Source organism: Brassica napus, chromosome A6, assembly GCF_020379485.1.
Source record: "Brassica napus cultivar Da-Ae chromosome A6, Da-Ae, whole genome shotgun sequence".
In the NCBI taxonomy this organism is placed as follows: Eukaryota; Viridiplantae; Streptophyta; class Magnoliopsida; order Brassicales; family Brassicaceae; genus Brassica; species Brassica napus.
In genome coordinates, this window is record NC_063439.1 from 20,611,329 (window position 1) to 20,636,209 (window position 24,881).

At 39.7% G+C, this 24,881-nt stretch overlaps 2 protein-coding genes across 2 annotated transcripts; both read left to right on the forward strand.

Moving 5' to 3' along the window:
- The first annotated feature begins 2,916 nt into the window (after positions 1-2,916).
- On the forward strand, positions 2,917-8,278 carry LOC125575865. Its single transcript, XM_048735020.1, has one exon. It carries the CDS (start codon positions 2,917-2,919, stop codon positions 3,940-3,942), a length of 1,026 nt encoding a protein of 341 aa, XP_048590977.1. The 3' UTR covers positions 3,943-8,278.
- Positions 8,279-8,493: 215 nt separating this feature from the next.
- LOC106350519 (transformation/transcription domain-associated protein-like) lies at positions 8,494-24,854 on the forward strand. The gene is made up of 35 exons (XM_048735018.1): positions 8,494-8,792; positions 8,854-9,578; positions 9,708-9,833; positions 9,923-10,008; positions 10,157-10,265; positions 10,410-10,505; positions 10,618-10,680; positions 10,761-10,820; positions 10,904-10,972; positions 11,275-11,356; positions 11,445-11,497; positions 11,584-11,655; positions 11,723-12,955; positions 13,076-14,065; positions 14,158-14,493; positions 14,663-14,921; positions 15,000-15,222; positions 15,325-15,715; positions 15,824-15,973; positions 16,074-16,295; positions 16,488-16,709; positions 16,994-17,644; positions 17,804-18,064; positions 18,159-18,506; positions 18,875-19,287; positions 19,377-19,794; positions 19,981-21,279; positions 21,490-21,750; positions 21,834-22,124; positions 22,205-22,621; positions 22,737-23,168; positions 23,264-23,542; positions 23,661-24,212; positions 24,284-24,493; positions 24,574-24,854. Exons 1-35 carry the CDS (start codon positions 8,735-8,737, stop codon positions 24,691-24,693), a joined length of 11,577 nt encoding a protein of 3,858 aa, XP_048590975.1. The 5' UTR covers positions 8,494-8,734; the 3' UTR covers positions 24,694-24,854.
- Positions 24,855-24,881: the final 27 nt, after the last annotated feature.

The following is a 24,881-nucleotide window of genomic DNA, read 5'->3' on the forward strand; positions in this document are numbered from 1 at the left end:
ACTAATTCTTTATTTATCATGTCAACTTGACATCAAGCGTTTATTTTTATTTTGTATAAGCTCAGGTGAGCAATCCCTCTTTTAATGTATACATAAAACCGTACCCTTAAGAAGAAAAAGGAGTCTACATCAATGAGATCTCAAATCCAGTAGGCTTTTAAATTCTTCAAACACAATCTCAATTGCATACATCTATATCTTGACGAAATTACCCATTTTCATTTTGAATTTGGAAAGAAATAAAGAGAGGATTCAAGTTGAATAGTTGATAATACAATAATATGTATATATATTTGGTTAGTTTTTGTAAGGTTAACTTCTTGTTGGATGTAAATTTTGTGTTTTAGACATTTGAAGATGATGATACATGGGTAAAAATCTAGATTTTCGTATTTTATATTTTTAATTTATTTTTAGTGATCGTAAGTTTTTTTTTGCAGTTTTTCTTTGTTTCAGTTCTCTTCGATCCCTTCGTGTCTGCATCTGAAATAAAATGGACTGGTCATGAAAAAATACAAATACAAAGTAGGATCAAATATGCTGAGTTAATTTTGTCCCAGAAAAAGCTTTAGCAAATTTGTGTTAAAACTATATGGATGTTAAATGAAAATTAATGTCAACCAAAATTAATTTGTCTTAGTCAAGAGATGTTGATATATTTTTTGGAATAACGAAGTGTCCATACTTTATTTGGTGAAATGTGTAACTTCAGTATTTTTGACCTTTTAGATTTGTTATTTTTATTATATCTTATGTTTTTGAAACAACATCGTTTTAATCTTTGCTAGAATTAAACGACCATTAATTGAAAACTAATGTTGACTGATTTGGCTTGATCAACATAAATTTATATGTTTTTAGAACAATGAAATGTTCATCATTTTTTTGTAATAGTGTAAGTTCAATAGTTTTTATTGATAATTTTATCTTAGGTTTTCCATTAAAAAAATTGGGTTTTATTTTCCGATTTATCAGACGTTATTTAATTTGTATTTTATGATTAATATAAATACTCTTTAGAAGATAACCTTTTGTTCAATCCTTTATCAGAAAAAAAAAGAAGATAACTTTTTGTTCCATTCATAAAGCATAGACACTGACATATGTAGTTATGTGTCTCTGAGGAGTTACTTACTTGTCATGTATAAATGAATTTTTCTGCCGATCCGAGAAGATCTTTAAATGCTTCTTAGGGATTCAAAGTACGTTATTTCTATAAGAGGCAAAGATGTGAGGCTCGTGTAGCATCATGGTCTGTGATTCCCTTTATGTGAAAGTCTTCCTAAAAGACTTACTTGGATCAGTTTGGTCTTTTTCCTATTCTCTGTTGACTGAAATCTATTTTTTTTGAAAAAGTTGATACGCACCGTTTTGGCTCTGGAGAAAAAATTGGCGATTAGGGATTTGCGCGACTTCGGTTCGGTAGGATTTTGGCGGTGCCGTCTACGGTGGCTCCGATGACTGAGGATGGGGGTCCGGTGGCTCAGGGGGAAACTCTGGGGTCAGGTTCTGAGTTGGTGGTGACAGTTCCAAGTTCGGGTCCAGGAGGGCCTAAAGGTTCGTGGGTGGGTGCGGTTCAGGGGAAAAAAGTTTTGCAGAAATACGAAGTTGAGGTTACAATGAAGGATGGTATCGGTTCAGTCATTGTTCCAGAAGAGATTAGGAAGGATGTGGCTCCGCTTTGGGATGATTTCTTGGTGGGGAAATTTCTCGAGGCCGCTCCTCACATTGCAAAAGTTCACGCTATTGTAAACAAGATATGGGCTCTAAATGACAAAACTCAACAGATTCAAGTGTTTGAGGTAAACTCGTCTACAATGAAGTTTAGGGTTCCAAATCAGGCTGACAGAAACAGGATTACTCGAAGAGGTATGCGGAATCTCGCAGGCATCCCGGTGGTGATGACAAAATGGTCTCCAGTGATAGAGAAAGAGAAGCCGCAATCACAGTCTATTCCGATGTGGGTTCATCTCAAAAATGTTCCTCTCAACATGTTCTCGTGGCAAGGTCTGAGCTTTATCACTAGCCCGGTGGGTAGCCCGGTTAGACTACATCCAGAAACTGCTCAGTGTCTGAACATTGATGTGGCGAAGATATTTGTGAAAGTTGATCTAACTAAAGATTTGCCGTCGAAGATGAACTTCAACATCCAGGGGCAAGAGGTGTTGGTGGAGTACTCTTATCCTTGGCTGCCAACCAAATGTCCTAAGTGTGATAAGTGGGGTCATTCTCCTAAAATTTGCCCATCTCACAAAGGGAAACAAAGTGAAACAAAGGAGATGGAGGGGAATGAGGGAGTAAAGGAAATACAGGATAAGGAGGAAAGTTTGAAACTGGGAAAAATGTCAGCTGATGATGATTCCATTAAAGATCAGAATCAGGGAAAATATCAGGATGTGGAGGAGAAACAGAAGGAGATTTTGGAAGAAGAACAGAGTGAGTCACTAGACCAGGATGGTTTGTCTAAAGAGGTGATTGAGATAAATCAGGAAGCTGTGCAAGGTGGGGAGAACGAGGGGATAGGTTTGGAAGCTAGCTCAAAACTGGCAATGAAAGAGAAGGAGAATGAGTGGTTGGATGTTTCTCCCGGGAAATCGAGTCGATCTCCCACGTTAAAAACAAAAGATTTAAAGTTTGGTCAGGTTTCTATCCTCACCAACTCAAGATTCTCAGTGTTGAGCTCTGCAGAGGAGGGAGAAATCACTGACACTGAAAAGGAGGAGATAGAGTATCCAGTGACAGAAGAACCTTTAAAATCACAGGAGGGGACAAAGGAGAAGGAAGTGGTAGTTCCACGACAGTCACTTCCTAGAGACTCCAAGATCAAACACAAAGTTTTGGGAGATAAGTCTGTTCAGAAGGCGCAGGATGCTTGTCCTAGCGAGCTGAATAAAAAGAAACCCCGCCATTGATTTTATGTCTGGTTTCTATTGGAATATAAGAGGGTTTAACAAACCATCTAAACATTCTATAGTAAAGGACTGGGTTCGGAGGAGTGGTTTTCAGTTTGGTTGTATAATTGAGACGCGGGTGAAGGAGAACAAAGCTAAGAGGATTATTGAAGAGGTTTTTCCTGGCTGGTCCTCTATCACTAATTATGAGCATCATCGACTGGGTAGAATCTGGGTGTTATGGAGTCCAAAAGTGAGGGTCACGCCTTGTTTCCAGAGCGCGCAGATGATTACTTGTTCGATTCTACTAGAAGATATGGCAGAGGAGATATTCTGTTCCTTTGTATATGGTTTCAATTTGGCTGAAGAGAGGAAAGAACTCTGGAGAGATATTAAGTCTCACCAAGACTCACCTCTAATTCAGAAGTCGCCGTGGTTGGTTTTTGGTGACTTCAACGAGATTCTGGATAGTGTGGAGCATTCAGATGTTGATTCAAGTCACGATTCTTCAGGTATGAGGGATTTTCAGGAGGTGGTTAACTACTGCTCTCTTGTGGATATGTCATATCAGGGGCCGAGATTCACTTGGAGTAATAAGCGAGACAATGGAGTTATTTGCAAGAAGCTAGATCGCACCTTAATGAACGAAGTTTGGATGAGGTTGTTCCCACAATCTTATTGTGTGTTTGATGCTGGAGGGTGTTCAGATCACCAGAGATGTAGAATTTCAATCAGATTGGAGGAAATGAAGCCGATGAAGCCGTTTAAATTTGTAAACGCTGTGGTGGACATGCCAGAGTTTCTTCCTTTGGTTGGGGATTTCTGGTTAGGAACAGAGCCATTGTTCAACTCAACGTCAGCCTTATTCAGACTTGCCAAGAAACTGAAGGCTTTAAAGCCAGCTCTTCGGAAACTGAGTAAAGAGAAAGTGGGGGATATAGTAAAGAAGACAAAGGAGGCGTATATAAAGCTTTGTGAGCTACAGACTAAGACGCTAGAGGACCCTTCTCAGATAAATATGGAGGCTGAGTCTGCTGCTTTGGACAGGTAGTCACTCCTGTCACGGATAGAGGAAAAAGTCCTCAGTCAAAGAGCTAAGATTCATTGGCTAGATGTTGGGGATGGTAATAACAAAAACTTTCACAGAGCAGCGAGAGTTCGAGAGATCCGTAACTCTATTCGGGAGATCAAGCGAGTCGATGGAACTATCGCTGACAACCAAGAGGACATAAAAAAAGAAGCAGTGGACTATTTTCAGGAGTTTTTAACCCATACTCCTCCGGAATACAGTGGAGTGAGCACCGAGGAGCTTACTGCTCTCCTAAATTATGAATGCACGGAAGAAGACAGGAAGATGCTGGTGGGAGAGGTATCTGGAGAAATGATCCGAAAGGTTTTATTTGGTATGGCTGCTGACAAGTCTCCGGGGCCAGATGGTTATACGAGCGAGTTTTTTAAAGCCACTTGGGCTATTACTGGAGGGGATTTTGTTCATGCTGTTCAGTCTTTCTTTGACAAAGAGTTTCTCCCGAAAGGGATCAACTCCACAATTTTGGCCCTCATTCCCAAGAAAGACGATGCAGTGTTTATGAAAGATTACAGACCGATTTCGTGCTGTAATGTCATTTACAAGGTTATATCAAAGATTTTGGCAAAGAGGCTGAAGAGATTGCTTCCATCTTTTATATCCTTGAATTAGTCAGCTTTTGTGGAGGATAGACTCCTTATGGAGAACGTCATGTTGGCTTCTGAGCTAGTCAAGAGCTATCACAAAACTTCGGTGACGACTAGGTGTGCAATGAAGATTGACATCTCAAAGACCTTTGATTCTGTTCAGTGGCCGTTTTTGGTTTCAGCCCTTGAAGCAATGAACCTGCCAGCAAAGTTCATCTTATGGATTCAAAAATGTGTTGAGCTTGCGTCCTTTTCAGTTCAGATAAATGGAGAGTTAGCTGGGTATTTCAACAGCAAGAGAGGTCTTCGACAGGGCTGCTCTCTCTCTCCATATCTATTTGTAATTTGCATGCAAGTGTTGTCTAAGTTACTAAACAAAGCTGCACTTGAGAAGCGCATAGATTACCATCCTTACTGCAAGGAAATAAATCTCACTCACATCTGTTTTGCTGATGATGTGCTTGTCTTCTCGGATGGGAAAAAGAAGTCTATAGAAGGGATATTGGGAGTTTTCCATGAGTTTGCAAGAATGTCAAGGTTGAATATTAGCTTGGAGAAGTTGACGTTGTTCTTGGCTGGAGTAAAGGAAGCTGACAGTGCTGCAATTCTGGAACAATTCCCTTTTGAAGCAGGGGCTCTTCCGGTCAGATACCTAGGTCTCCCCTTGCTTTCAAAAAAGATGGCGGTTGATGATTATGCACCTTTGCTATCGAGAATTAGATCTCGAATAAGTTCCTGGACAGCACGTCATCTCTCTTTCGCGGGTCGTCTGCAGCTGATTGGCTCGGTTATTTACAGCTTGACTAATTTCTGGATGTCTGCCTATAGATTGCCAAATCAGTGTATTCAGGAGATTAACAGTCTCTGCTCTGCATTTCTCTGGTCCGGGCCAGTGTTGTCTACTCAGAAGGCAAAGATAGCATGGGTGGATGTTTGTAAACCAAAGGATGAGGGGGGTGTAGGGCTGAGGTCTCTGTCTGAAGCAAACCGAGTGTCGTGCTTGAAGCTTATATGGCGCATTCTCTCCTCCCGAAGCTCCTTATGGGTGCAATGGATCCATAGATACCTCATACGGGAAGGTTCGTTTTGGAGTGTTAAAGATACTAGTTCCTTGGGTTATTGGATGTGGAAGAAGCTTTTAAAGCTTCGACCCATTGCTTTGCAACTTACTCGGGTGGAACTGAATAATGGGTCGACGACATCCTTTTGGTATGATAAGTGGTCTCAGTTAGGAGTCTTGATCAACCTAACGGGAGAAAGGGGATGCATCGATCTTGGAATCCCAATCAACACCACTGTTGAAAGAGCAGTCCAGTCTTACAGAAGTCGCAGACATAGAACTTCAGTATTAGTCCAAATAGAGCAAGAGATATTGAAGGTTCGAGATCAGGGACTGAGACCAGAAGAGGATATCTGTCTCTGGAAAAGGGAAAATGATGAGTTCAGGCCTGGGTTCATCACCTCGCAGACTCTGAACTTAACTAGATCACAGTCTCTAAAAGTCCCATGGTTTAAAGCAATATGGTTCCCAGGGGCAACACCTAAGTTCTCCTTTTTGACGTGGCTTGCTGCTCACAACAGATTAGCGACAGGAGACAGGATCCTAAGGTGGAATCCTCAAGCTGCTGCTGGTTGTTGGCTGTGTAATTCTGGTATGGAGTCGAGAGACCATTTATTTTTCGAATGTGCTTTCTCAGCGGAGGTTCTGCAGGGTACGATCAAAGGTCTGGTAATAGGAGTAACAGTTCAATGGTCGCCTTTGTTGCAATGTCTGGTCAATGGGTTCCAAGACAGAACCACAACCTTCCTAGTTCGATATTGCTTTCAAGCAGTTGCGTATGCCATATGGTATGAAAGAAACAAACGTCGGGTTGGAGAGCCTCCTCAAACTTCTTCTCGACTAACCACTCTTTTGGATAAGCAAATTCGGAACAGGATCTCTTCATTGAGGAAGAAACCTGGAAGTAAATATGAGAAGGCAATGGAGTTGTGGTTTGGGAGTCGTTGACTCTATCAAATTCTTCTCTTTTCAAATTCTAGGTTTTTATTTTCTTTGTCAATAGAAAATAGCATAGCTTGTACAAAGGTTTTTTGAAGTGAATAAATTTAAAATTCTTTCAAAAAAAAAAAGAAATCTATTTTTTTTTTTAGATCCGTATGTGAACTATAGATAAACTGAAAAATCAATCAATATAAAAACAGTTTCAAAAGTTCCTGGTTTTGAGTTTTGCTTTCATAAACGTTGCTAAATAATCTCATGTTCCAAGTAACAACAGACTCAAAAACAATATACACGTTCATGATCAGGTCAAAGCATGCAAGGTCGAGCAAAACATGACCTATGTATGGTATAATTGGCAGTGTGGCACATGTGGTTGAGCTCGATTGGAGTTATAATATTAATTTCAATTCGTTGATTTAGTTCTACTAAACTTCTACTTATACTAGGCAAAGAGCCCGTGCGATATCGCACGGAAACTCATTTTATAAAGAATATATTATAATCTACATTTATAATTTTATATGCCTGATAAAAAACTTAAATCATATAAATAATTAAATTTAATTTTGATGATTAAAATATAATTTACAAAATATTCAAATATATATATATATATATATTTTATAAACCTTAATGTTCCCTTTAATTTTTTATCAAAACACATATTGCATACAATTGTGTCTTCATCTTTTTTAAGTTTTTTCATACATTTTTCACATGATAGTTATCTTCAACCACTTTTTGAACAAAATGCAAAATTTTTTTTGCATGATATATAATTTTTTTTCCTATTTAAGACATAATATTAAAATTATTAGTTTATAATTTTAAACAATTATAATTTATATGTTGGTAATTGTTATTTTGTATATTTATCTACCTGCTTTATTTATTGAAAATGAATATTCAAAAAATTGAATATTGTAATAAATATATGTTGATTTACGTTAATATGACCCGTCTCATTTATAATATTTTTTAAAATTTTTGGAAGAGTTCTTATAAAATACCAACACTTATTATATAAACTAACACATTATTTAAATAAAACTAATATTTTTTAAAGCAATCCCACTTTGAGATGAAAAAAACACCTTGTTTAGATGAAAAGTTACAACTTTGACATTATTTTTTTCACCATTTTATTATTAGTAGATTAGTGAAAATTTGATTTGAAAAATGCATGGAAGAAACTATTTATAGATTTTTTAAAGCCTATTTGAATAGTCACAACCTCTTCAATATGAATAGTCGCATTCTTCTAATACTCACAACTTCTCACTTTTTAAAAGATACTAGTGAATAGTCACAACTTAGACTATTTTTAGAAGGACACAACCTTACAACATATAACTTTTAGAAAAGACACAACCCTCTACACATATTTTTCAAAAGACACAACCTTTCAACATAATTGAAGTTCACAACCTTAGGAATTATTGGAAAAGACACAACCTTACAACATATAACTTTTAGAAAAGACACAACCCTTTACACTACTTTTTCAAAAGACACAACCTTTCAACATAAGTGGATTCACAACCTTAGAAATTAATTGGAAAATACACAACCTTCCAACATAGAACTTTTAGAAAAGACACAACCCTTTACACTTCTTTTTCAAAAGACACAACCTTTCAACATAAGTGGACTCACAACCTTTGGAATTAATTGAGATTGCTATTATTAGTAGATAAAAAACATTTCGCTAAATCTTATACAGTTACAAAATCTCTCTCTAGCTCTAGCTGCTACAGTCTTTGATAAAACAACACCTCTCCCTCTTTTCTTAACCCAAGAAGGTATTGTGGGCTTCAAAAATTAACTTGGGCTTATGTTTATAGGCCCATTAAGATTAAAACAGAAAAATATCAAACAGGTCCCGTACAAACAAGTCGGCGATCTCACGAATGTGACGGAGTTCTCCGACTCACTATTCAAAAGGAGTCACCGAGAACGAAGAAGAAGACGAATAACAAAAAAAAAAAAAATGAGAGGGAAAATTGCTTAGAGAATCATCATTCATCATCCTCCTCCTCGAAGTCGCTTCTCCTCAGAAATCTCCAGAATTGTTCTCTAATTTAGCAGCTTCCACTCGCTTAGACCTAGCCCGTCACTTCCTCGTCGGAGACGGCGGAGTAAATCATTTCTCTTTGTGTACTTCACCATGAGTCCAATTCAGAATTTCGAGCAACACTCCCGTCGTCTCGTGGATCCTGACCTACGTAAGCTCTTTGTCTCACTTTCTATTAATGTCAAAAACACTAATCAGTTTCTCTCTTTTAGCTATTCAAACACGTCTTGAGATGGTGGTGGAGGTCAGAGACAGTCTCGAGATAGCTCACACCGCCGAGTACCTAAACTTCTTGAAATGCTACTTCCCTGCATTCTCCGTCATCCTCCTACAGATCACCAAGCCTCAGTTCGTTGATAACCCCGAGCACAAGCTCCGGAACATCGTCGTTGAGATCCTTAACCGTCTTCCTCACAGTGAGGTTCTTCGTCCCTTTGTTCAGGACCTCTTGAAAGTCGCGATGCAGGTGCTCACCACGGATAACGAAGAGAACGGGTTGATTTGCATTCGTATCATCTTCGACCTTCTTAGGAACTTTAGGCCGACGCTGGAGAACGAGGTTCAGCCGTTTTTGGATTTTGTCTGCAAGATCTATCAGGTGTTCAGGTTCACTGTGAGTCATTTCTTCGATAATGTTAAAGTGGAAGAGGTGAAGGTGAAGCCTGTGGAGACGTCTGCTTCTTCTGATCAGTCGTCACTTACTCCTGTTGCACCTGTCGGGAATGGGCAGCTTAACCCGAGTACACGGTCGTTTAAGATAATCACGGAGAGTCCTCTTGTTGTTATGTTCCTTTTTCAGCTGTATAGTCGACTGGTTCAGACCAATATTCCTCATTTGCTTCCTCTGATGGTTGCTGCCATATCTGTCCCTGGACCTGAGAATGTCCCTTCTCATTTGAAGCCGCAGTTTATAGAGTTGAAGGGTGCACAGGTTAAGGTGAGACAATGGTTCTGCTTCATAAAGGAAATCAAACCTTTATGATTATAATTTTTTATTTGAATTATTTTGTTAGTAAGGGGGTATGGCGTGGTAGATTGACTTTTGTTCTTTTTGGTTTATTTGCAGACGGTTTCTTTTCTGACTTATTTGTTAAAAAGCTGCGCCGAATATATCAGGCCGCATGAAGAAAGCATATGTAAAAGCATTGTGAATTTGCTTGTCACCTGTTCAGATTCTGCATCTATCAGAAAGGTGGGAAATGTTTTGTTATTTTTTATTTTGATTCACGCCATCAATGGATTGATGTTAATTTTATTTTGTTTTTATGACATGAAATGCAGGAACTCTTAGTCTCACTGAAGCATGTACTTGGGACAGATTTCAAGAGAGGTTTATTTCCTCTTATTGACACTCTTTTAGATGAGAGGTATGTGGCTTATGAACCATCTCTGAAATTCAGAATGTTTCAATATTTTTTAATATAGACTTGTTTTGTGTACACTTTTTGTTTCTCCACATAATCTATCAAGCTGTAGTATCTATACAAATACTGTAGTGACTTTTGTTTGTGCCAGGGTTCTCGTTGGCACTGGGAGAGCCTGTTTTGAGTCTTTGAGGCCTTTGGCTTACAGCCTACTCGCGGAGATTGTTCACCACGTTCGCGGAGATCTATCTCTTTCTCAGGTTCTTACTGATAAAGAGATTTATACTGTCTTTAACGTTGATCTTAACAGCCTGGATGCCATTATAAGTGAAACTGTGTCGTTAGAACACACATTTATTGCTTTCCTTAACATCCCTGTGAACTGACTATAAACAACTTTGTAGCTATCGCGGATCATCTACTTATTTTCAAGAAACATGCACGACTCTACCCTCTCTGTTAGCATCCATACAACATGTGCCCGGCTGATGCTAAATCTGGTAATTTTATATTCCCGACCGTGCTTGTCTTCTTTAATTTGATATACTCTTTAAAATATGCATCTAGTTCATTTACCTTTTAGTTAAAACTTAATACTTGTGTTGGATTCAGGTAGAACCAATATTTGAGAAAGGTGTTGATCAGCAGTCAATGGATGAAGCACGAATTTTACTGGTAAAAATTCTCCGAAGCAGAGTTTATAATTGGTTGGCTTCTCTGCCCATTAACTTAACTCTTGCAATACCTATATTCAGGGACGTATCCTGGATGCTTTTGTGGGGAAATTCAGTAATTTCAAGCGTACTATACCTCAGGTAATCCTATTCTTGAACTGATTCTCTTCTCAACTCCAAATTTTTATTGAATATCTTACCTATTCTTGCTTGGTGATACATAGCTTTTGGAGGAGGGTGAAGTCGGCAAGGATCGGGTCACTTTAAGGGCAAAGCTTGAACTTCCTGTCCAGGTAATTTGTCTCTATTTATAATCTTCAATGATGACTACTCTATTATAGTGAGTAACCCGATACTTCAGCCAATGTGGGGTCGCATGTTAGCATTTAAACTCAATTGCTAATTAATAGTTTCTTATATTCTTACGTTGATATTCCACGTTCGTTTTCAAGTAAGATTTTTGGATATCATATCAGCCTTTTTGCCTCTTCACCAAAGCGTTATGCAATCTTATTGATAACTTCGTATATTTTGTTTGTATCAACAATTGGATTATCTAGCAGCTCTTATAATTGCTGGATCACACTCGTTGCAGGCAGTTATGAATTTGCAGGTTCCAGTCGAACACTCAAAAGAAGTAAATGATTATAAAAATCTGATCAAGACACTGGTCATGGGTACTGAATCTTGGCAAAATAATCTTCTTACATTGATTATGATTCTATACTTGAAAATCTATATGTTTTTTTTCCTTGATTTGTTCAGGAATGAAAACAATAATATGGAGTATAACCCATGCTCATTTAGCTCGACCTCAGGTTTGTGTTCTGTTGTCTTTACTATTAGTGTTGTATTGTTTTGTCATGCACATCTATTAATTCTGAAGGTCTCTCCTGCTTCCTAGGGGCTGAACCCTCAAGCTCTTGCTTCACAGCCATCTGCTCCTCAGGGTTTTAAAGGAATGAGAGAAGATGAGGTATTTCTTGTGAGATAATAGTGCTAAATCTGCAGATAGACCTCTAGTAATCTCTGCCTTTACGCAGGTATGGAAAGCCTCTGGTGTTTTAAAGAGTGGTGTCCACTGCTTAGCTCTCTTCAAAGAAAAGGACGAGGAGAAGGAAATGCTCAGTCTTTTCTCGCAGATTCTTGCTATTATGGAACCTCGAGATCTAATGGACATGTTCTCTTTATGCATGCCTGAGCTTTTTGAGTGCATGATCAACAATAACCAACTGGTTCAGATATTTGCAGCACTTCTGCAAGCTCCCAAAGTTTACAAGCCATTTGCAGATGTTTTGATAAATTTACTAGTAAGCAGCAAACTTGATGTTCTGAAGAATCCAGAATCTGATGCAACTAAACTAGTTTTGCATCTGTTTAGATGCATCTTTGGGGCTGTTACCAAAGCGCCATCGGATTTTGAAAGAATATTACAGCACCATGTGCCTGCTATTATGGAAGTCTGCATGAAAAATGCTACCGAAGTTGAAAAACCTCTTGGTTATATGCAATTGCTCCGTACTGTGTTCAGAGGCCTTGCTGGATGTAAATATGAGTTGCTTCTGAGAGATTTGATTCCAATGCTGCTACCTTGTCTTAATATGCTTCTGACAATGCTCGAGGGTCCAGCTGGGGAGGACATGAAAGATCTTTTGCTAGAGCTTTGTTTGACGCTTCCTGCACGCTTAAGCTCCTTATTGCCTTACCTTCCCCGTCTCATGAAGCCTCTTGTATTCTGTTTGAGAGGAAGCGATGAACTTGTGAGCTTGGGGTTACGCACCCTTGAATTCTGGGTGGATAGTCTGAATCCCGATTTTCTGGAACCTAGCATGGCCAATGTGATGTCTGAAGTGATCTTAGCATTATGGTCCCATTTAAGGCCTGTGCCATATCCTTGGGGTGGAAAAGCTTTACAAATCCTTGGAAAGTTGGGTGGTCGCAACAGAAGATTCTTGAAAGAGCCACTTACGCTTGAATGCAAAGATAATCCAGAGCATGGTCTCCGCTTAGTTCTTACATTTGAACCATCCACGCCTTTTCTGGTACCGTTAGATAAATTCATTAATCTTGCTGTAGTAGCGGTTATTCAGAAGAACCAAGGCATAGACATCTACTACAGAAAGCAAGCTCTAAAATTCCTCCGTGTATGCCTACTGTCTCAACTTAATTTGCCTGGCTGTGTCACTGATGTGGGTCAAACGCCCAGGCAATTATCAACTCTGTTACGTTCCGCTGTTGATTCATCTTTGCACAGGAGTGAATCAGGGGAAATGAAGGTTAGTTTTAGTTTTAATCTGTGATAGTTTGACTCTGTACTTTACTGGTCAAAATGTGATGTCTTAATATGCTGAAGAAAGATTCGCTTTATTAAATGTGATGCCTTCTTGATGTTGCAGGCTGACTTAGGAGTAAAAACGAAGACCCAGTTAATGGCTGAGAAGTCAATCTTCAAGACACTGTTGGTCACCATACTTGCTGCCAGTTCCGATTTGGATCTCAGTGACTCCGATGACGATTTCGTTGTAAACATTTGCCGCCATTTTGCGATTATCTTGCATATTGACTACACCTCCTCAAATGCATCAAGTAGCACTGGTTCACTTGGGGGTTCAGTGATTTCGGCGAGTTCCAGGTCCAAGGGTAATCGATCATCTAACTTAAAGCAGTTAGATCCTTTGATATTTTTAGACGCGCTGGTGGATGTGCTTGCGGATGAAAACAGGCTCCATGCCAAAGCTGCTCTGAATGCGTTAAATGTGTTTTCTGAAACACTTTTGTTCCTTGCTCGTGTCAAACATGCTGATGTGCTGATGGCTAGGGGTGGTCACAATGCTTCCATGATTGTCTCGAGCCCTTCTACAAATCCAGTATATTCACCCCATCCAAGTGTGCGAATACCAGTGTTTGAACAACTTTTGCCCCGACTTTTGCATGGCTGTTATGGGAGCACATGGCAAGCACAGATGGGAGGGGTTATGGGGTTAGGTGCATTGGTGGGGAAAGTGAATGTTGAGACATTATGTCTTTTCCAAGTAAAGATTGTGCGTGGTCTGGTTTATGTTCTAAAGAGGCTTCCGGTTTATGCTAGCAAAGAGCAAGAAGAGACAAGTCAGGTTCTTATGCAGATTCTTAGAGTGGTTAATAATGTTGACGAAGCAAACAGTGAAGCACGTAGGAAAAGCTTTCAAGATGTGGTAGAATATCTTGCTACAGAGCTGTTCAATCCTAACGCATCAATCCCTGTGAGAAAAAATGTACAGAATTGCCTTGCACTTTTGGCTAGCCGAACTGGAAGTGAGGTAACTGAGTTGCTTGAGCCTTTGTACCAACTTCTGCTGCAGCCACTTATAATGCGCCCACTCCGATCAAAGACAGTTGATCAACAGGTGCCTCCAACTGCTATGTTTCTTTTGTGCATCTTTTTGGCAGTGTCATCCTCTTGTTCTTTGATTTTTACCTTATTTAATTTACCTTACAGGTTGGAACAGTTTCAGCTCTGAATTTTTGCTTGGCACTGAGGCCTCCCCTTCTGAAAGTGACTCCAGAGTTGGTTAACTTTCTGCAAGAAGCATTACAAATAGCTGAGGCTGATGAAACGGTCTGGGCTGTGAAGTTGATGAATCCTAAAGTGCTTACATCATTGAACAGGCTTCGAACAGCTTGTATCGAGCTTCTGTGCACAACTATGGCTTGGACTGATTTCCGAACGCAAACTCACAATGAACTGCGTGCCAAAATAATTTCCATGTTTTTCAAGTCTCTAACATGTAGAGCACCAGAAATCGTGGCGGTTGCTAAGGAGGGTTTAAGACAGGTTCGTAGTTTTCTTTATCTTAGTTATGATTCTTGCATGCACATTGAATTTCAATATGAGGAACTTGCTTAGCTGAGTTTGGAGTGTATTTCTTTATCCATCTTTTTTTTTAAATTTGTTCTCTTTATGAACTTATTTACTTTTTTTGAAACACTGTTTTCTTATTTAGGTTATTAATCAACAAAGAATGCCCAAGGAGCTTCTTCAGAGTAGCCTCAGGCCAATACTAGTTAATTTGGCGCACACAAAAAATCTCAGTATGCCTTTACTGCAAGGTCTGGCACGCCTACTTGAACTTCTGTCAAATTGGTTTAATGTGACATTAGGAGGAAAGTTGCTGGAGCACCTGAAGAAATGGTTGGAGCCGGAGAAACTTGCCCAATCCCAAAAATCATGGAAAGCTGGAGAAGAACCAAAAATAGCAGCCGGTAGTTTAGACTTTGAAAATATATTAATCAACTTCTGGTTAAATGATTATTCATACTCTGCTTTTGTTTTCATTGCAGCTATCATTGAGCTCTTCCACTTACTTCCACATGCGGCTTCGAAATTTCTAGATGAACTTGTAACCTTAACAATTGACTTAGAAGCAGCACTTCCTCCTGGGCAAGTGTACAGTGAGATTAATAGCCCCTACCGTCTACCGCTTACTAAGTTCTTGAACCGATATGCGAGTTTGGCTGTTGATTATTTTCTTTCTAGATTAAGTGAACCAAAATATTTCCGAAGGTGAGGACGTTATCTTATGATAAGTTCACTGCATCTTGTTATTTGTTGAGTACATTCACAAATTTGCTAACGACAACTGCTTGTTTTTAATTTAAAACTCAGGTTTATGTATATCATCCGATCAGATGCGGGTCAACCGTTAAGAGAAGAACTAGCAAAGTCTCCACAGAAGATACTTTCATATGCGTTTCCAGAAATTTTGCCAAAACTTGATGCTACAATGAGCATGGCAGCTTCAACTCCTCCAGCTACATCATGTGGAGATGAAAATCTTGTCTCTGTTAAATCAGAGAGCTCTAGCACGGCACCAACAAAGGCTAATGTAGCATCGGATGCGTATTTTCAGGGGCTATACCTCATCAAAACAATGGTGAAACTGATACCCAGCTGGCTGCAGAGCAACCGCAGTGTTTTTGATACCTTGGTTCTCATTTGGAAATCACCTTCAAGGATATCTCGCTTGCAGAATGAGCAAGAGCTGAACTTAGTTCAGGTAGTTTCTTCTATCTCGACCGCTTAGATTTGAATAATCTTCATTGCGAGTTATGTAAGATAGTTAAATAGTTTGTATCTGAAGTCGTTTGCATTCTCAATTTCACAGGTGAAAGAGAGCAAATGGCTTGTGAAGTGCTTCTTGAATTACCTACGGCATGAAAAATCTGAAGTGAATGTTCTCTTCGATATTCTCTCGATTTTCTTGTTCCATAGCCGCATTGACTACACCTTTTTGAAAGAATTCTACATTATTGAGGTATCTAAGAGTTTGGAATTTAGATACGATTTTCTTTCTCGCTTCATTTAGTTACACACTTTTCCAGCTCTGGTATAATAACTGGGATCTGTTCAATCAGGTTGCAGAAGGTTATCCGCCCAACATGAAAAGAGCACTTCTCCTGCATTTTCTTGACCTTTTCCACTCCAAACAACTCGGCCATGATCATTTAGTTCAGGCAATGCAAATGCTTATTCTCCCAATGCTTTCTCATGCTTTCCAAAACGGCCAAACATGGGAGGTTATTGACCCTGATATTGTCAAAACCATTGTGGAGAGGCTTCTTGATCCACCCGAAGAGGTAGGTTCCTTTTCCCCCTAACTTAATTTAATAGGAACGTACCAAGGTTGTGGGGGAAGAGTGCTGTATAACGGTCTTACTAGTTTATATTGTATTTGAACATGTGTTTAAATCTTATTTTTTGTCCGCTATTTAAGACATGTTAAGATTTTATCATAGTTGTATTGGTAAATCTTCCCTTAATTGGTGTAGGTTTCGGCTGAATATGATGAACCTTTGAGGATCGAACTTTTGCAGTTAGCAACTTTGCTTCTAAAATATCTTCAGAGTGACTTGGTTCATCATAGAAAAGAGCTCATTAAGTTTGGATGGAATCATCTCAAACGGGAAGATAGTGCCAGTAAGCAGTGGGCATTTGTTAATGTTTGCCACTTTTTGGATGCTTACCAGGCTCCCGAGAAAATTATTCTCCAGGTACCGATTAAATTTGCTGTGCCATTAGATGTCACTGATGTTTATTGATTTTCGTGAAGAATGATAAAAAAACTTCAGACGGCCAATTATTAGCTTAAGCTATATCTAAATTCATGTTTGTCATACTGCATGGTACTGTGACATGCAAATGAGTAGTTTTCTTTAATACGAGTACTCTTTCTAAATCTGAGTAAGCTGAAGAGCTATATAAGAAGAAGCATATTCCTGCAAAACAACTTCTAAATTTTTAACTGAAACCAATGTAATTTGCCAATTGGATGTAGGTTTTTGTTGCGCTTCTAAGGACATGCCAGCCAGAGAATAAGATGCTAGTTAAGCAAGCCCTGGATATTCTAATGCCAGCTTTACCTAAAAGGCTGCCTCTTGGAGATTCACGCATGCCAATTTGGATAAGATACACCAAAAAAATATTGGTGGAGGAAGGTCATTCAATTCCAAATTTGATCCACATCTTCTTACTTGTTGTTCGGCATTCAGATCTCTTTTACAGCTGTAGAGCACAGTTTGTCCCTCAGATGGTGAATTCATTGAGTCGGCTAGGTTTGCCATATAATACTACTGCAGAGAATAGGCGGCTGGCAATTGAACTTGCTGGATTGGTTGTTAGCTGGGAAAGGCAAAGACAGAATGAAATGAAAATGGTCGCTGATACTGATGGAACCAGTCAGGCTACTGATGAATTGCATACTTCATCTGGTGCTGATCCTAAGCGTTCAACCGATGGATCTGCCACATCAGAAGATCCAAGTAAACGAGTTAAAATTGAACCTGGTCTCCAATCTATCTGTGTCATGTCACCTGGTGGTGCATCATCAATCCCCAACGTAGAAACTCCTGGATCTGCTACGCAGCCTGACGAGGAATTCAAGCCAAATGCTGCCATGGAAGAAATGATCATTAATTTTCTCATAAGAGTAAGACTTTACGCTCAAACCATGTCAACTCATGTCTAAGAGCTTATGTGCATAACGATTGTCCCAGCTATAACATGTTCATATATTAGTCGAATTGCGTTTAGCAGACATGACATTAGTTTTATTTTCGCTTTGCTGTTATTTTGCTGTCTTAAACAGGTAACATTGGTAATTGAGCCTAAGGACAGGGAAACCAACACTATGTACAACCAAGCATTAGATTTGCTTTCACAAGCTTTGGAGGTGTGGCCAAATGCTAACGTTAAGTTCAACTATTTAGAAAAATTGTTGAGCAGCATGCCACCTTCTCAGTCATCAGATCCGTCTACTGCACTTGCTCAGGGTTTGGATGTCATGAACAAAGTTCTGGAAAAGCAGCCACATCTTTTCATTAGGAACAACATCAACCAGATTTCGCAGGTATACTTGCTGCAGTATTCTTTATTATTAGATTTGAAACAGAGTAATGCTTTTGCATGCTGCGCACAAGACTGACTGTTTGTTTCTTTACCAGATTCTTGAGCCTTGTTTCAAAACCAAGATGCTCGATGCTGGTAAATCGTTATGCTCCGTGTTGAAGATGGTCTTCACCGCATTCCCACTGGATGCAGCTAATACACCTCCTGACATAAAGCTATTGTACCAGAAAGTTAATGAGCTGATAAACAAACATGTTAGTGCTGTTACTGCTCCACAAGCTTCAGGAGAAGATAACTCCTTTGGTTCAGTTAGCTTTGTACTCCTTGTCATCAAAACGTTGGCCAAAGTACACAAAAGCTTTGTTGATTCATATGTTGTGGTGCGTATCCTTCAACGCCTTGCGCGGGACCTGGGATCAGCAGTGGGTTCTCATCCTAGACAAGTACGTTAATTCTTACTTAATAACTTGTTTTTGCCAAGAGATCAATATGCTTGCTTTCCGTTTATGGGAACTTCAACTGGAAATTTAGTTGAGTTTTGAATCTCCTTTGCATCTTTTCAGTTTTGCACCAATGACTTTAACTAATCCCTGGTATGATCTTAGGATTAGACCGGCTCCTCCCGTTCTTCACCTTGCTGTCCAGCTCATTTCTTTATGTTATTTGCTGGTCTCTTTAGATATCATTTCCATCCGTATAATTAACTCCTATAGATTACCTACTTTTTACCGTCTGACTAAAGGATAGTGACTAGAGAACCTAGTCGTCCCATATCATCGCTTACTCTAGGATTTTTTCTCTTCATTTCCAGGGTCCGCGAGCAGATTCAGATTCTGCAGTAACTTCTTCTCGTCAAAGTGCTGATGTTGGATCAGTCATATGTAATATAAAGTCGGTCTTGGAACTTATTGATGAAACGGTCATGCTTATACCAGATTGCAAAAGATCCGTTACTCAAATTCTGAACACCTTGCTTTCCGAAAAGGGTATTGATGCTAGTGTGCTTCTCTGCATATTAGACATGATCAAAAGGTGGGTTGAGGATGATATCAGCAAAACAGGTGCATCTGGAATGTCTGGTTCTTTCCTTACCCAAAAGGATATAGTTGCTTTTTTGAATAAGCTTTCATATCTTGATAAGCAACACTTCTCATCTGATGCTTTGGAAGAGTGGGATCAGAAGTATCTTCAGCTGTTATATGGACTTTGTGCTGATTCAACAAAGTATGTTTTTGCCTTATAATCTTTTTCCCCCTTACACCATTGCATTGCTTTTATGAGAGATAATATTATCGTCATCTAATTATGATTAGGTACCCTCTCGCCCTACGACAAGAGGTCTCTCTGAAAGTTGAGAGACATTTTATGCTTGGTTTGCGGGCAAGGGATCCTGAGATGAGAAGGAAGTTCTTCTTGTTATATCACGAGTCTCTTGGGAAAAATTTGTTCTCACGGTTGCAGTACATTATTCAAATCCAGGATTGGGAAGCTTTAAGTGATGTTTTTTGGCTCAAACAAGGTCTTGATCTCCTTCTAGCTATCTTAGTCGAGGACAAGCCAATTAGTCTGGCGCCAAATTCTGCCAGGGTACCAGCGCTTTTGCCTTCTGATAATCCTGGATTACAACACCAACCTCTTGCTACCTTAGAGGGTCCTGAAGAAGTTGCTTCAATGTTTGACAACATTGTTATGAAGCATGCCCAATTTCTGAGCGCGACAAGCAAACTTCAGGTGATTACGAATCGTTTGTAGTACTTCTTTTAATGGTGATTTCTTCTTTATTCTGCTTGATCTAAAATGTTTACTTAATTATAACAAGTAACTTTGTGTTTTTATCCACCTGATCAATTTGGGATAACCTGAAGAATACATTATTTACATCCTAAAGTTCTAAACATTTTTAAATTTTCATTATAGGTGGCTGATGTTGTCATCCCTTTAAGGGAGCTGGCACACACTGATGCCAATGTTGCATATCATCTATGGGTTTTGGTGTTTCCAATTGTATGGGTAACTCTACTTAAGGAAGAACAGGTAGCTTTGGCTAAACCTATGATTTCTCTCCTGTCAAAGGACTACCATAAAAAGCAACAAGGACACCGGCCTAATGTTGTGCAAGCACTTCTGGAAGGGCTTCAGTTGAGCCACCCTCAACCTAGGATGCCTAGTGAGCTTATCAAATATATTGGAAAAACGTACAATGCATGGCATCTCGCATTAGCTTTGCTAGAGAGCCATGTGATGTTGTTCATGAATGACTCAAAATGCGCTGAGTCTCTTGCTGAGCTTTATCGTTTGTTAAATGAAGAAGATATGAGATATGGGCTGTGGAAGAAGAGGTCCATCACTGCTGAAACAAGAGCTGGACTCTCATTAGTTCAGCATGGTTTTTGGCAGCGTGCTCAGAGCCTCTTTTATCAGGCTATGGTTAAGGCAACACAAGGCACTTATAATAACACAGTCCCTAAAGCTGAAATGTGTATGTGGGAGGAGCAGTGGCTTCACTGTGCCGCTCAGCTTGGTCAATGGGATGCCCTGGTAGACTTTGGAAAAAGCATTGAGAATTATGAAATCCTGCTTGATAGTCTTTGGAAACTACCAGATTGGGCATATTTGAAGGACCATGTGATACCGAAGGCACAAGTGGAAGAGACTCCAAAGCTTCGCTTGGTTCAAGCTTATTTTGCCCTTCATGACAGAAATTCAAGTGGTGTCGGAGATGCTGAGAACATAGTTGGAAAAGGCGTTGATCTTGCCTTGGAACAGTGGTGGCAGTTGCCTGAAATGTCTGTACATGCTAGAGTGCCATTACTACAACAGTTCCAACAACTAGTTGAGGTTCAAGAGTCTGCAAGAATCCATGTTGACATAGCAAATGGGAACAAAGTTTCAGGAAACGCTGCTGTTGGTGCACCGGGAAATCGTTATGCAGATCTAAAGGATATTCTCGAGACTTGGAGGCTGAGGACTCCAAATGAATGGGACAGTATGCCTGTTTGGTATGATATGCTGCAGTGGAGGAATGAAATGTATAATGTAGTTATTGAAGCGTTTAAGGACTTTGCTACCTCAAATTCTCCACTTCATCACCTTGGATTCCGGGACAAAGCATGGAACGTCAATAAGCTTGCCAGGATAGCTCGGAAACAAGAGCTGTATGATGTTTGTGTACAGATACTTGAAAAAATGTATGGACACTCGACAATGGAAGTACAGGTATATTTCTATAAGATCTTTAATCTTCCAGAAGTTGGTAGTAGCTGAATTCTATACAAGAGCACTTTGATTTTTCTTTTTCGGTTTCATATTTTGCCAAGTTTGTTTGATAGCTTGATTCATGTCTTGTTTCTATTGTTGTTTGAGCTTGAAATACTGTTATTAATGAAACTATCTTCCTTATCTTCGTTTTTGGATGTGTGAATACAGGAAGCCTTTGTTAAAATTAGAGAGCAGGCAAAAGCATATCTGGAAATGAAGGGAGAGCGTGCTAGTGGTCTTAATCTGATCAATAGCACAAATTTAGAGTATTTTCCAGATAAGATCAAAGCAGAGATCTTTCGTCTGAAGGGGGATTTTCATCTGAAACTAAATGACACGGAAGGTGCTAATATCGCATATTCCAATGCAATCACCCTGTTCAAGAATTTACCCAAAGGATGGATAAGCTGGGGAAACTATTGTGACATGGTAATTCTTATGATTGTGTTGTGTTTCTTATTTTTTCTTAACATTCCTCGATGTTTGTGCTTATATGATACTCTCTTTTGTAGGCCTACCAAGAAACACAAGATGAAATCTGGCTTGAATATGCAGTCAGTTGCTTTCTTCAGGGTATAAGATTCGGAGTTTCCAATTCCAGAAGTCATATAGCTCGTGTTCTTTATCTTCTTAGTTTCGATACAGCCAATGAGCCTGTTGGCAGAGTGTTTGATAAACACTTAGAACAAGTTCCTCACTGGGTGTGGCTGTCTTGGATCCCACAGCTGTTACTTTCCCTACAAAGAACTGAAGCACCCCATTGCAAATTGGTCTTATTGAAAATTGCTGCGGTCTTCCCACAGGTAATTTACCTTTTTGCGTTTACGACTTAGTCCTGCATTTTTATTATTTCATCTGAGTATGTGGGAACTTTCCGTTTCAGGCTCTCTATTATTGGTTGCGCACATACTTACTGGAACGACGTGATGCAGTAAATAAGTCGGAGCTTGGTAGATTGGTTTTGGCTCAAAGAATGCAGCAAAATGCTTCTGGTGTAGCGGGTCATGGTGGAGGCAATTTACCATCAGAAACTCATCAAGGCGCTCAAGTTGGAGGAGCCAGTGGAACCCATGACAGCGGTAACCCACATGGGCAAGAAAGTGAACGCTCCACCGCAGAAAATAATGCCCATCCCGGGAATGACCAATCTATGCACCAAAGCAGCTCTACTATCAATGAAAACACAGCAAGGCAGAATGGTGCATCCTTGGCAATGTCTGCTGCAGGTGCTTTTGACGCTGCCAAGGATATCATGGAAGCTCTTAGGAGTAAACATAACAACTTAGCCAGTGAACTCGAGGTGATATTTGTTCTCTTTGTATATGTATCATCTATGTTTATTGAAATTGCTCTCAACTGTGATGAGTCCTTCCTCTTTGATTTGGATGATCTAAGCAAGTAATCTTCCTTTTCAGGTTCTTCTCACGGAAATAGGTTCGAGATTTGTTACATTACCAGAAGAAAGATTGCTGGCTGTTGTGAATGCTCTGTTGCATCGTTGTTACAAGTATCCAACTGCTACAACTGCTGAGGTTCCCCAACCGCTCAAAAAAGAACTGTCGGGTGTCTGCAGAGCTTGTTTCTCGGCAGATGCTGTGACAAAGCATGTCGAGTTTGTGAAAGAATACAAACAGGATTTTGAGCGTCACCTTGATCCAGAAAGCACAACTACATTCCCAGCCACACTTGCTGAGCTAACAACGCGACTGAAAAAATGGAAAAACATTCTTCAGAGCAACGTTGAAGACAGGTTTCCGGCTGTGTTGAGACTGGAAGATGAAAGCAGAGTATTGCGTGATTTCAATGTTGTTGACGTGGAGATACCAGGGCAGTACTTTGCAGATCAGGTATGATTAAGTCTGTAATATTCAAGTAATTTAGACTACTTTCACTTTGCAGTTAAATTTAGTTTTCAAATCGAACTTTCTTTACTCCCATCCAGGAAGTAGCACCTGATCATACAGTAAAGCTGGATAGGGTTGGAGCAGATGTACCTATTGTTCGAAGGCATGGAAGCAGCTTCAGGCGGTTGACTCTTATTGGCTCAGATGGCTCTCAAAAGCATTTTATAGTCCAGACATCACTGACGCCTAATGCCAGGAGTGATGAACGCATCTTGCAGCTTTTCCGTGTGATGAACCAAATGTTTGATAAGCATAAGGAATCAAGAAGACGACACATTGGAATCCACACTCCAATCATCATTCCTGTCTGGTCTCAGGTGATTTTTATACCATACGTTCATTAAACAAGATTCCCTCAGATCTTAATATAGAAGATGTTCTGGATTTCTATGCCTCTTTTTCAGCACGGTCTATAAACAACATATTTGGTTTCAGGTACGGATGGTTGAGGATGATGTCATGTACAACACTTTCCTCGAGGTGTATGAGAATCACTGTGCACGGAATGACCGAGAGGCAGATCTTCCTATCAGCCACTTCAAGGAGCAACTGAATCAAGCGATATCAGGGCAAGTCTCAGCAGAGGCGATAGGAGATCTTCGCTTGCAGGCTTACAGTGACATCACAAAAACATTGGTCAATGACAGTATATTCTCTCAGTACATGTACAAAACATTGATGAGCGGAAGCCATATGTGGGCATTCAAGAAGCAGTTTGCAGTCCAGCTAGCTGTCTCCAGTTTCATGTCATTCATGCTACAAATTGGTGGGAGGTCCCCTAACAAGGTCTTGTTTGCGAAAAACACCGGGAAGATGTTCCAGACAGATTTTCACCCTGCCTATGACGCCAATGGGATGATAGAGTTTAACGAGCCCGTGCCTTTCCGCCTCACAAGGAACATGCAAGCGTTCTTCTCTCAGTTTGGGGTCGAAGGTCTTCTCATGTCATCCATGTGTTCAGCAGCTCAAGCAGTTATCTCCTCCAAGGTAAAGAAATATATATACAGAAGCTAATGGATGCAACAAAACAACCCACTGATCTCTAATTTCTTTTGCAGCAAAACGACCATCTTCGGTATCAACTGGCTATGTTCTTCCGTGATGAATTGCTGTCATGGTTTGGAAGAAGACCTCTTGGTATGCCGATTCCTCCTGTTGGAGGGATTGCTACATTGAACTCAGCCGAGCTCAAGGACAAAGTTAACTCCAACGTGAAAGATGTCATTGGCCGGATCAGAGGAATAGCCCCACAGTACTTTTCTGAAGAGGTAAATTTATTGCCAGCATCATCATTTATCATCATATCATTATGTAAAGAGGAAACGTTTTGATGGGTTTTGATTTGTAGGATGAGAACATTGTGGAGCCGCCACAGTCGGTGCAAAGAGGAGTGAACGAGTTGGTGGAGGCAGCCTTGTCGCCTCGCAACTTATGTATGATGGATCCAACATGGCATCCTTGGTTCTAACTTTCAAAATACTTTTAAGAAAATTTGTGTGTTTTAATGTAAGATGGAAGCTAACGTTATTCATTAGTTTTGTAAATGTATAACTCTGGGTATGTTATATATCACTCCTTTGGATGATGTTCGGTAACATTTTATGTACCATAAGAAATGTACTTTTTGCATCCTGTAAGCTTTGAAGTTTTTCTATT

Coding starts and splice junctions, on each gene's coding strand:
- LOC125575865 (XM_048735020.1), top strand. CDS start 2,917: ATGTCTGGTTTCTATTGGAATATAAGAGGGTTTAACAAACCATCTAAA.
- LOC106350519 (XM_048735018.1), top strand. CDS start 8,735: ATGAGTCCAATTCAGAATTTCGAGCAACACTCCCGTCGTCTCGTGGAT. Junction 14,066..14,157: donor CAAAGACAGTTGATCAACAG/GTGCCTCCAACT, acceptor TTTACCTTACAG/GTTGGAACAGTTTCAGCTCT. Junction 22,125..22,204: donor TTGCTGCGGTCTTCCCACAG/GTAATTTACCTT, acceptor TTTCCGTTTCAG/GCTCTCTATTATTGGTTGCG.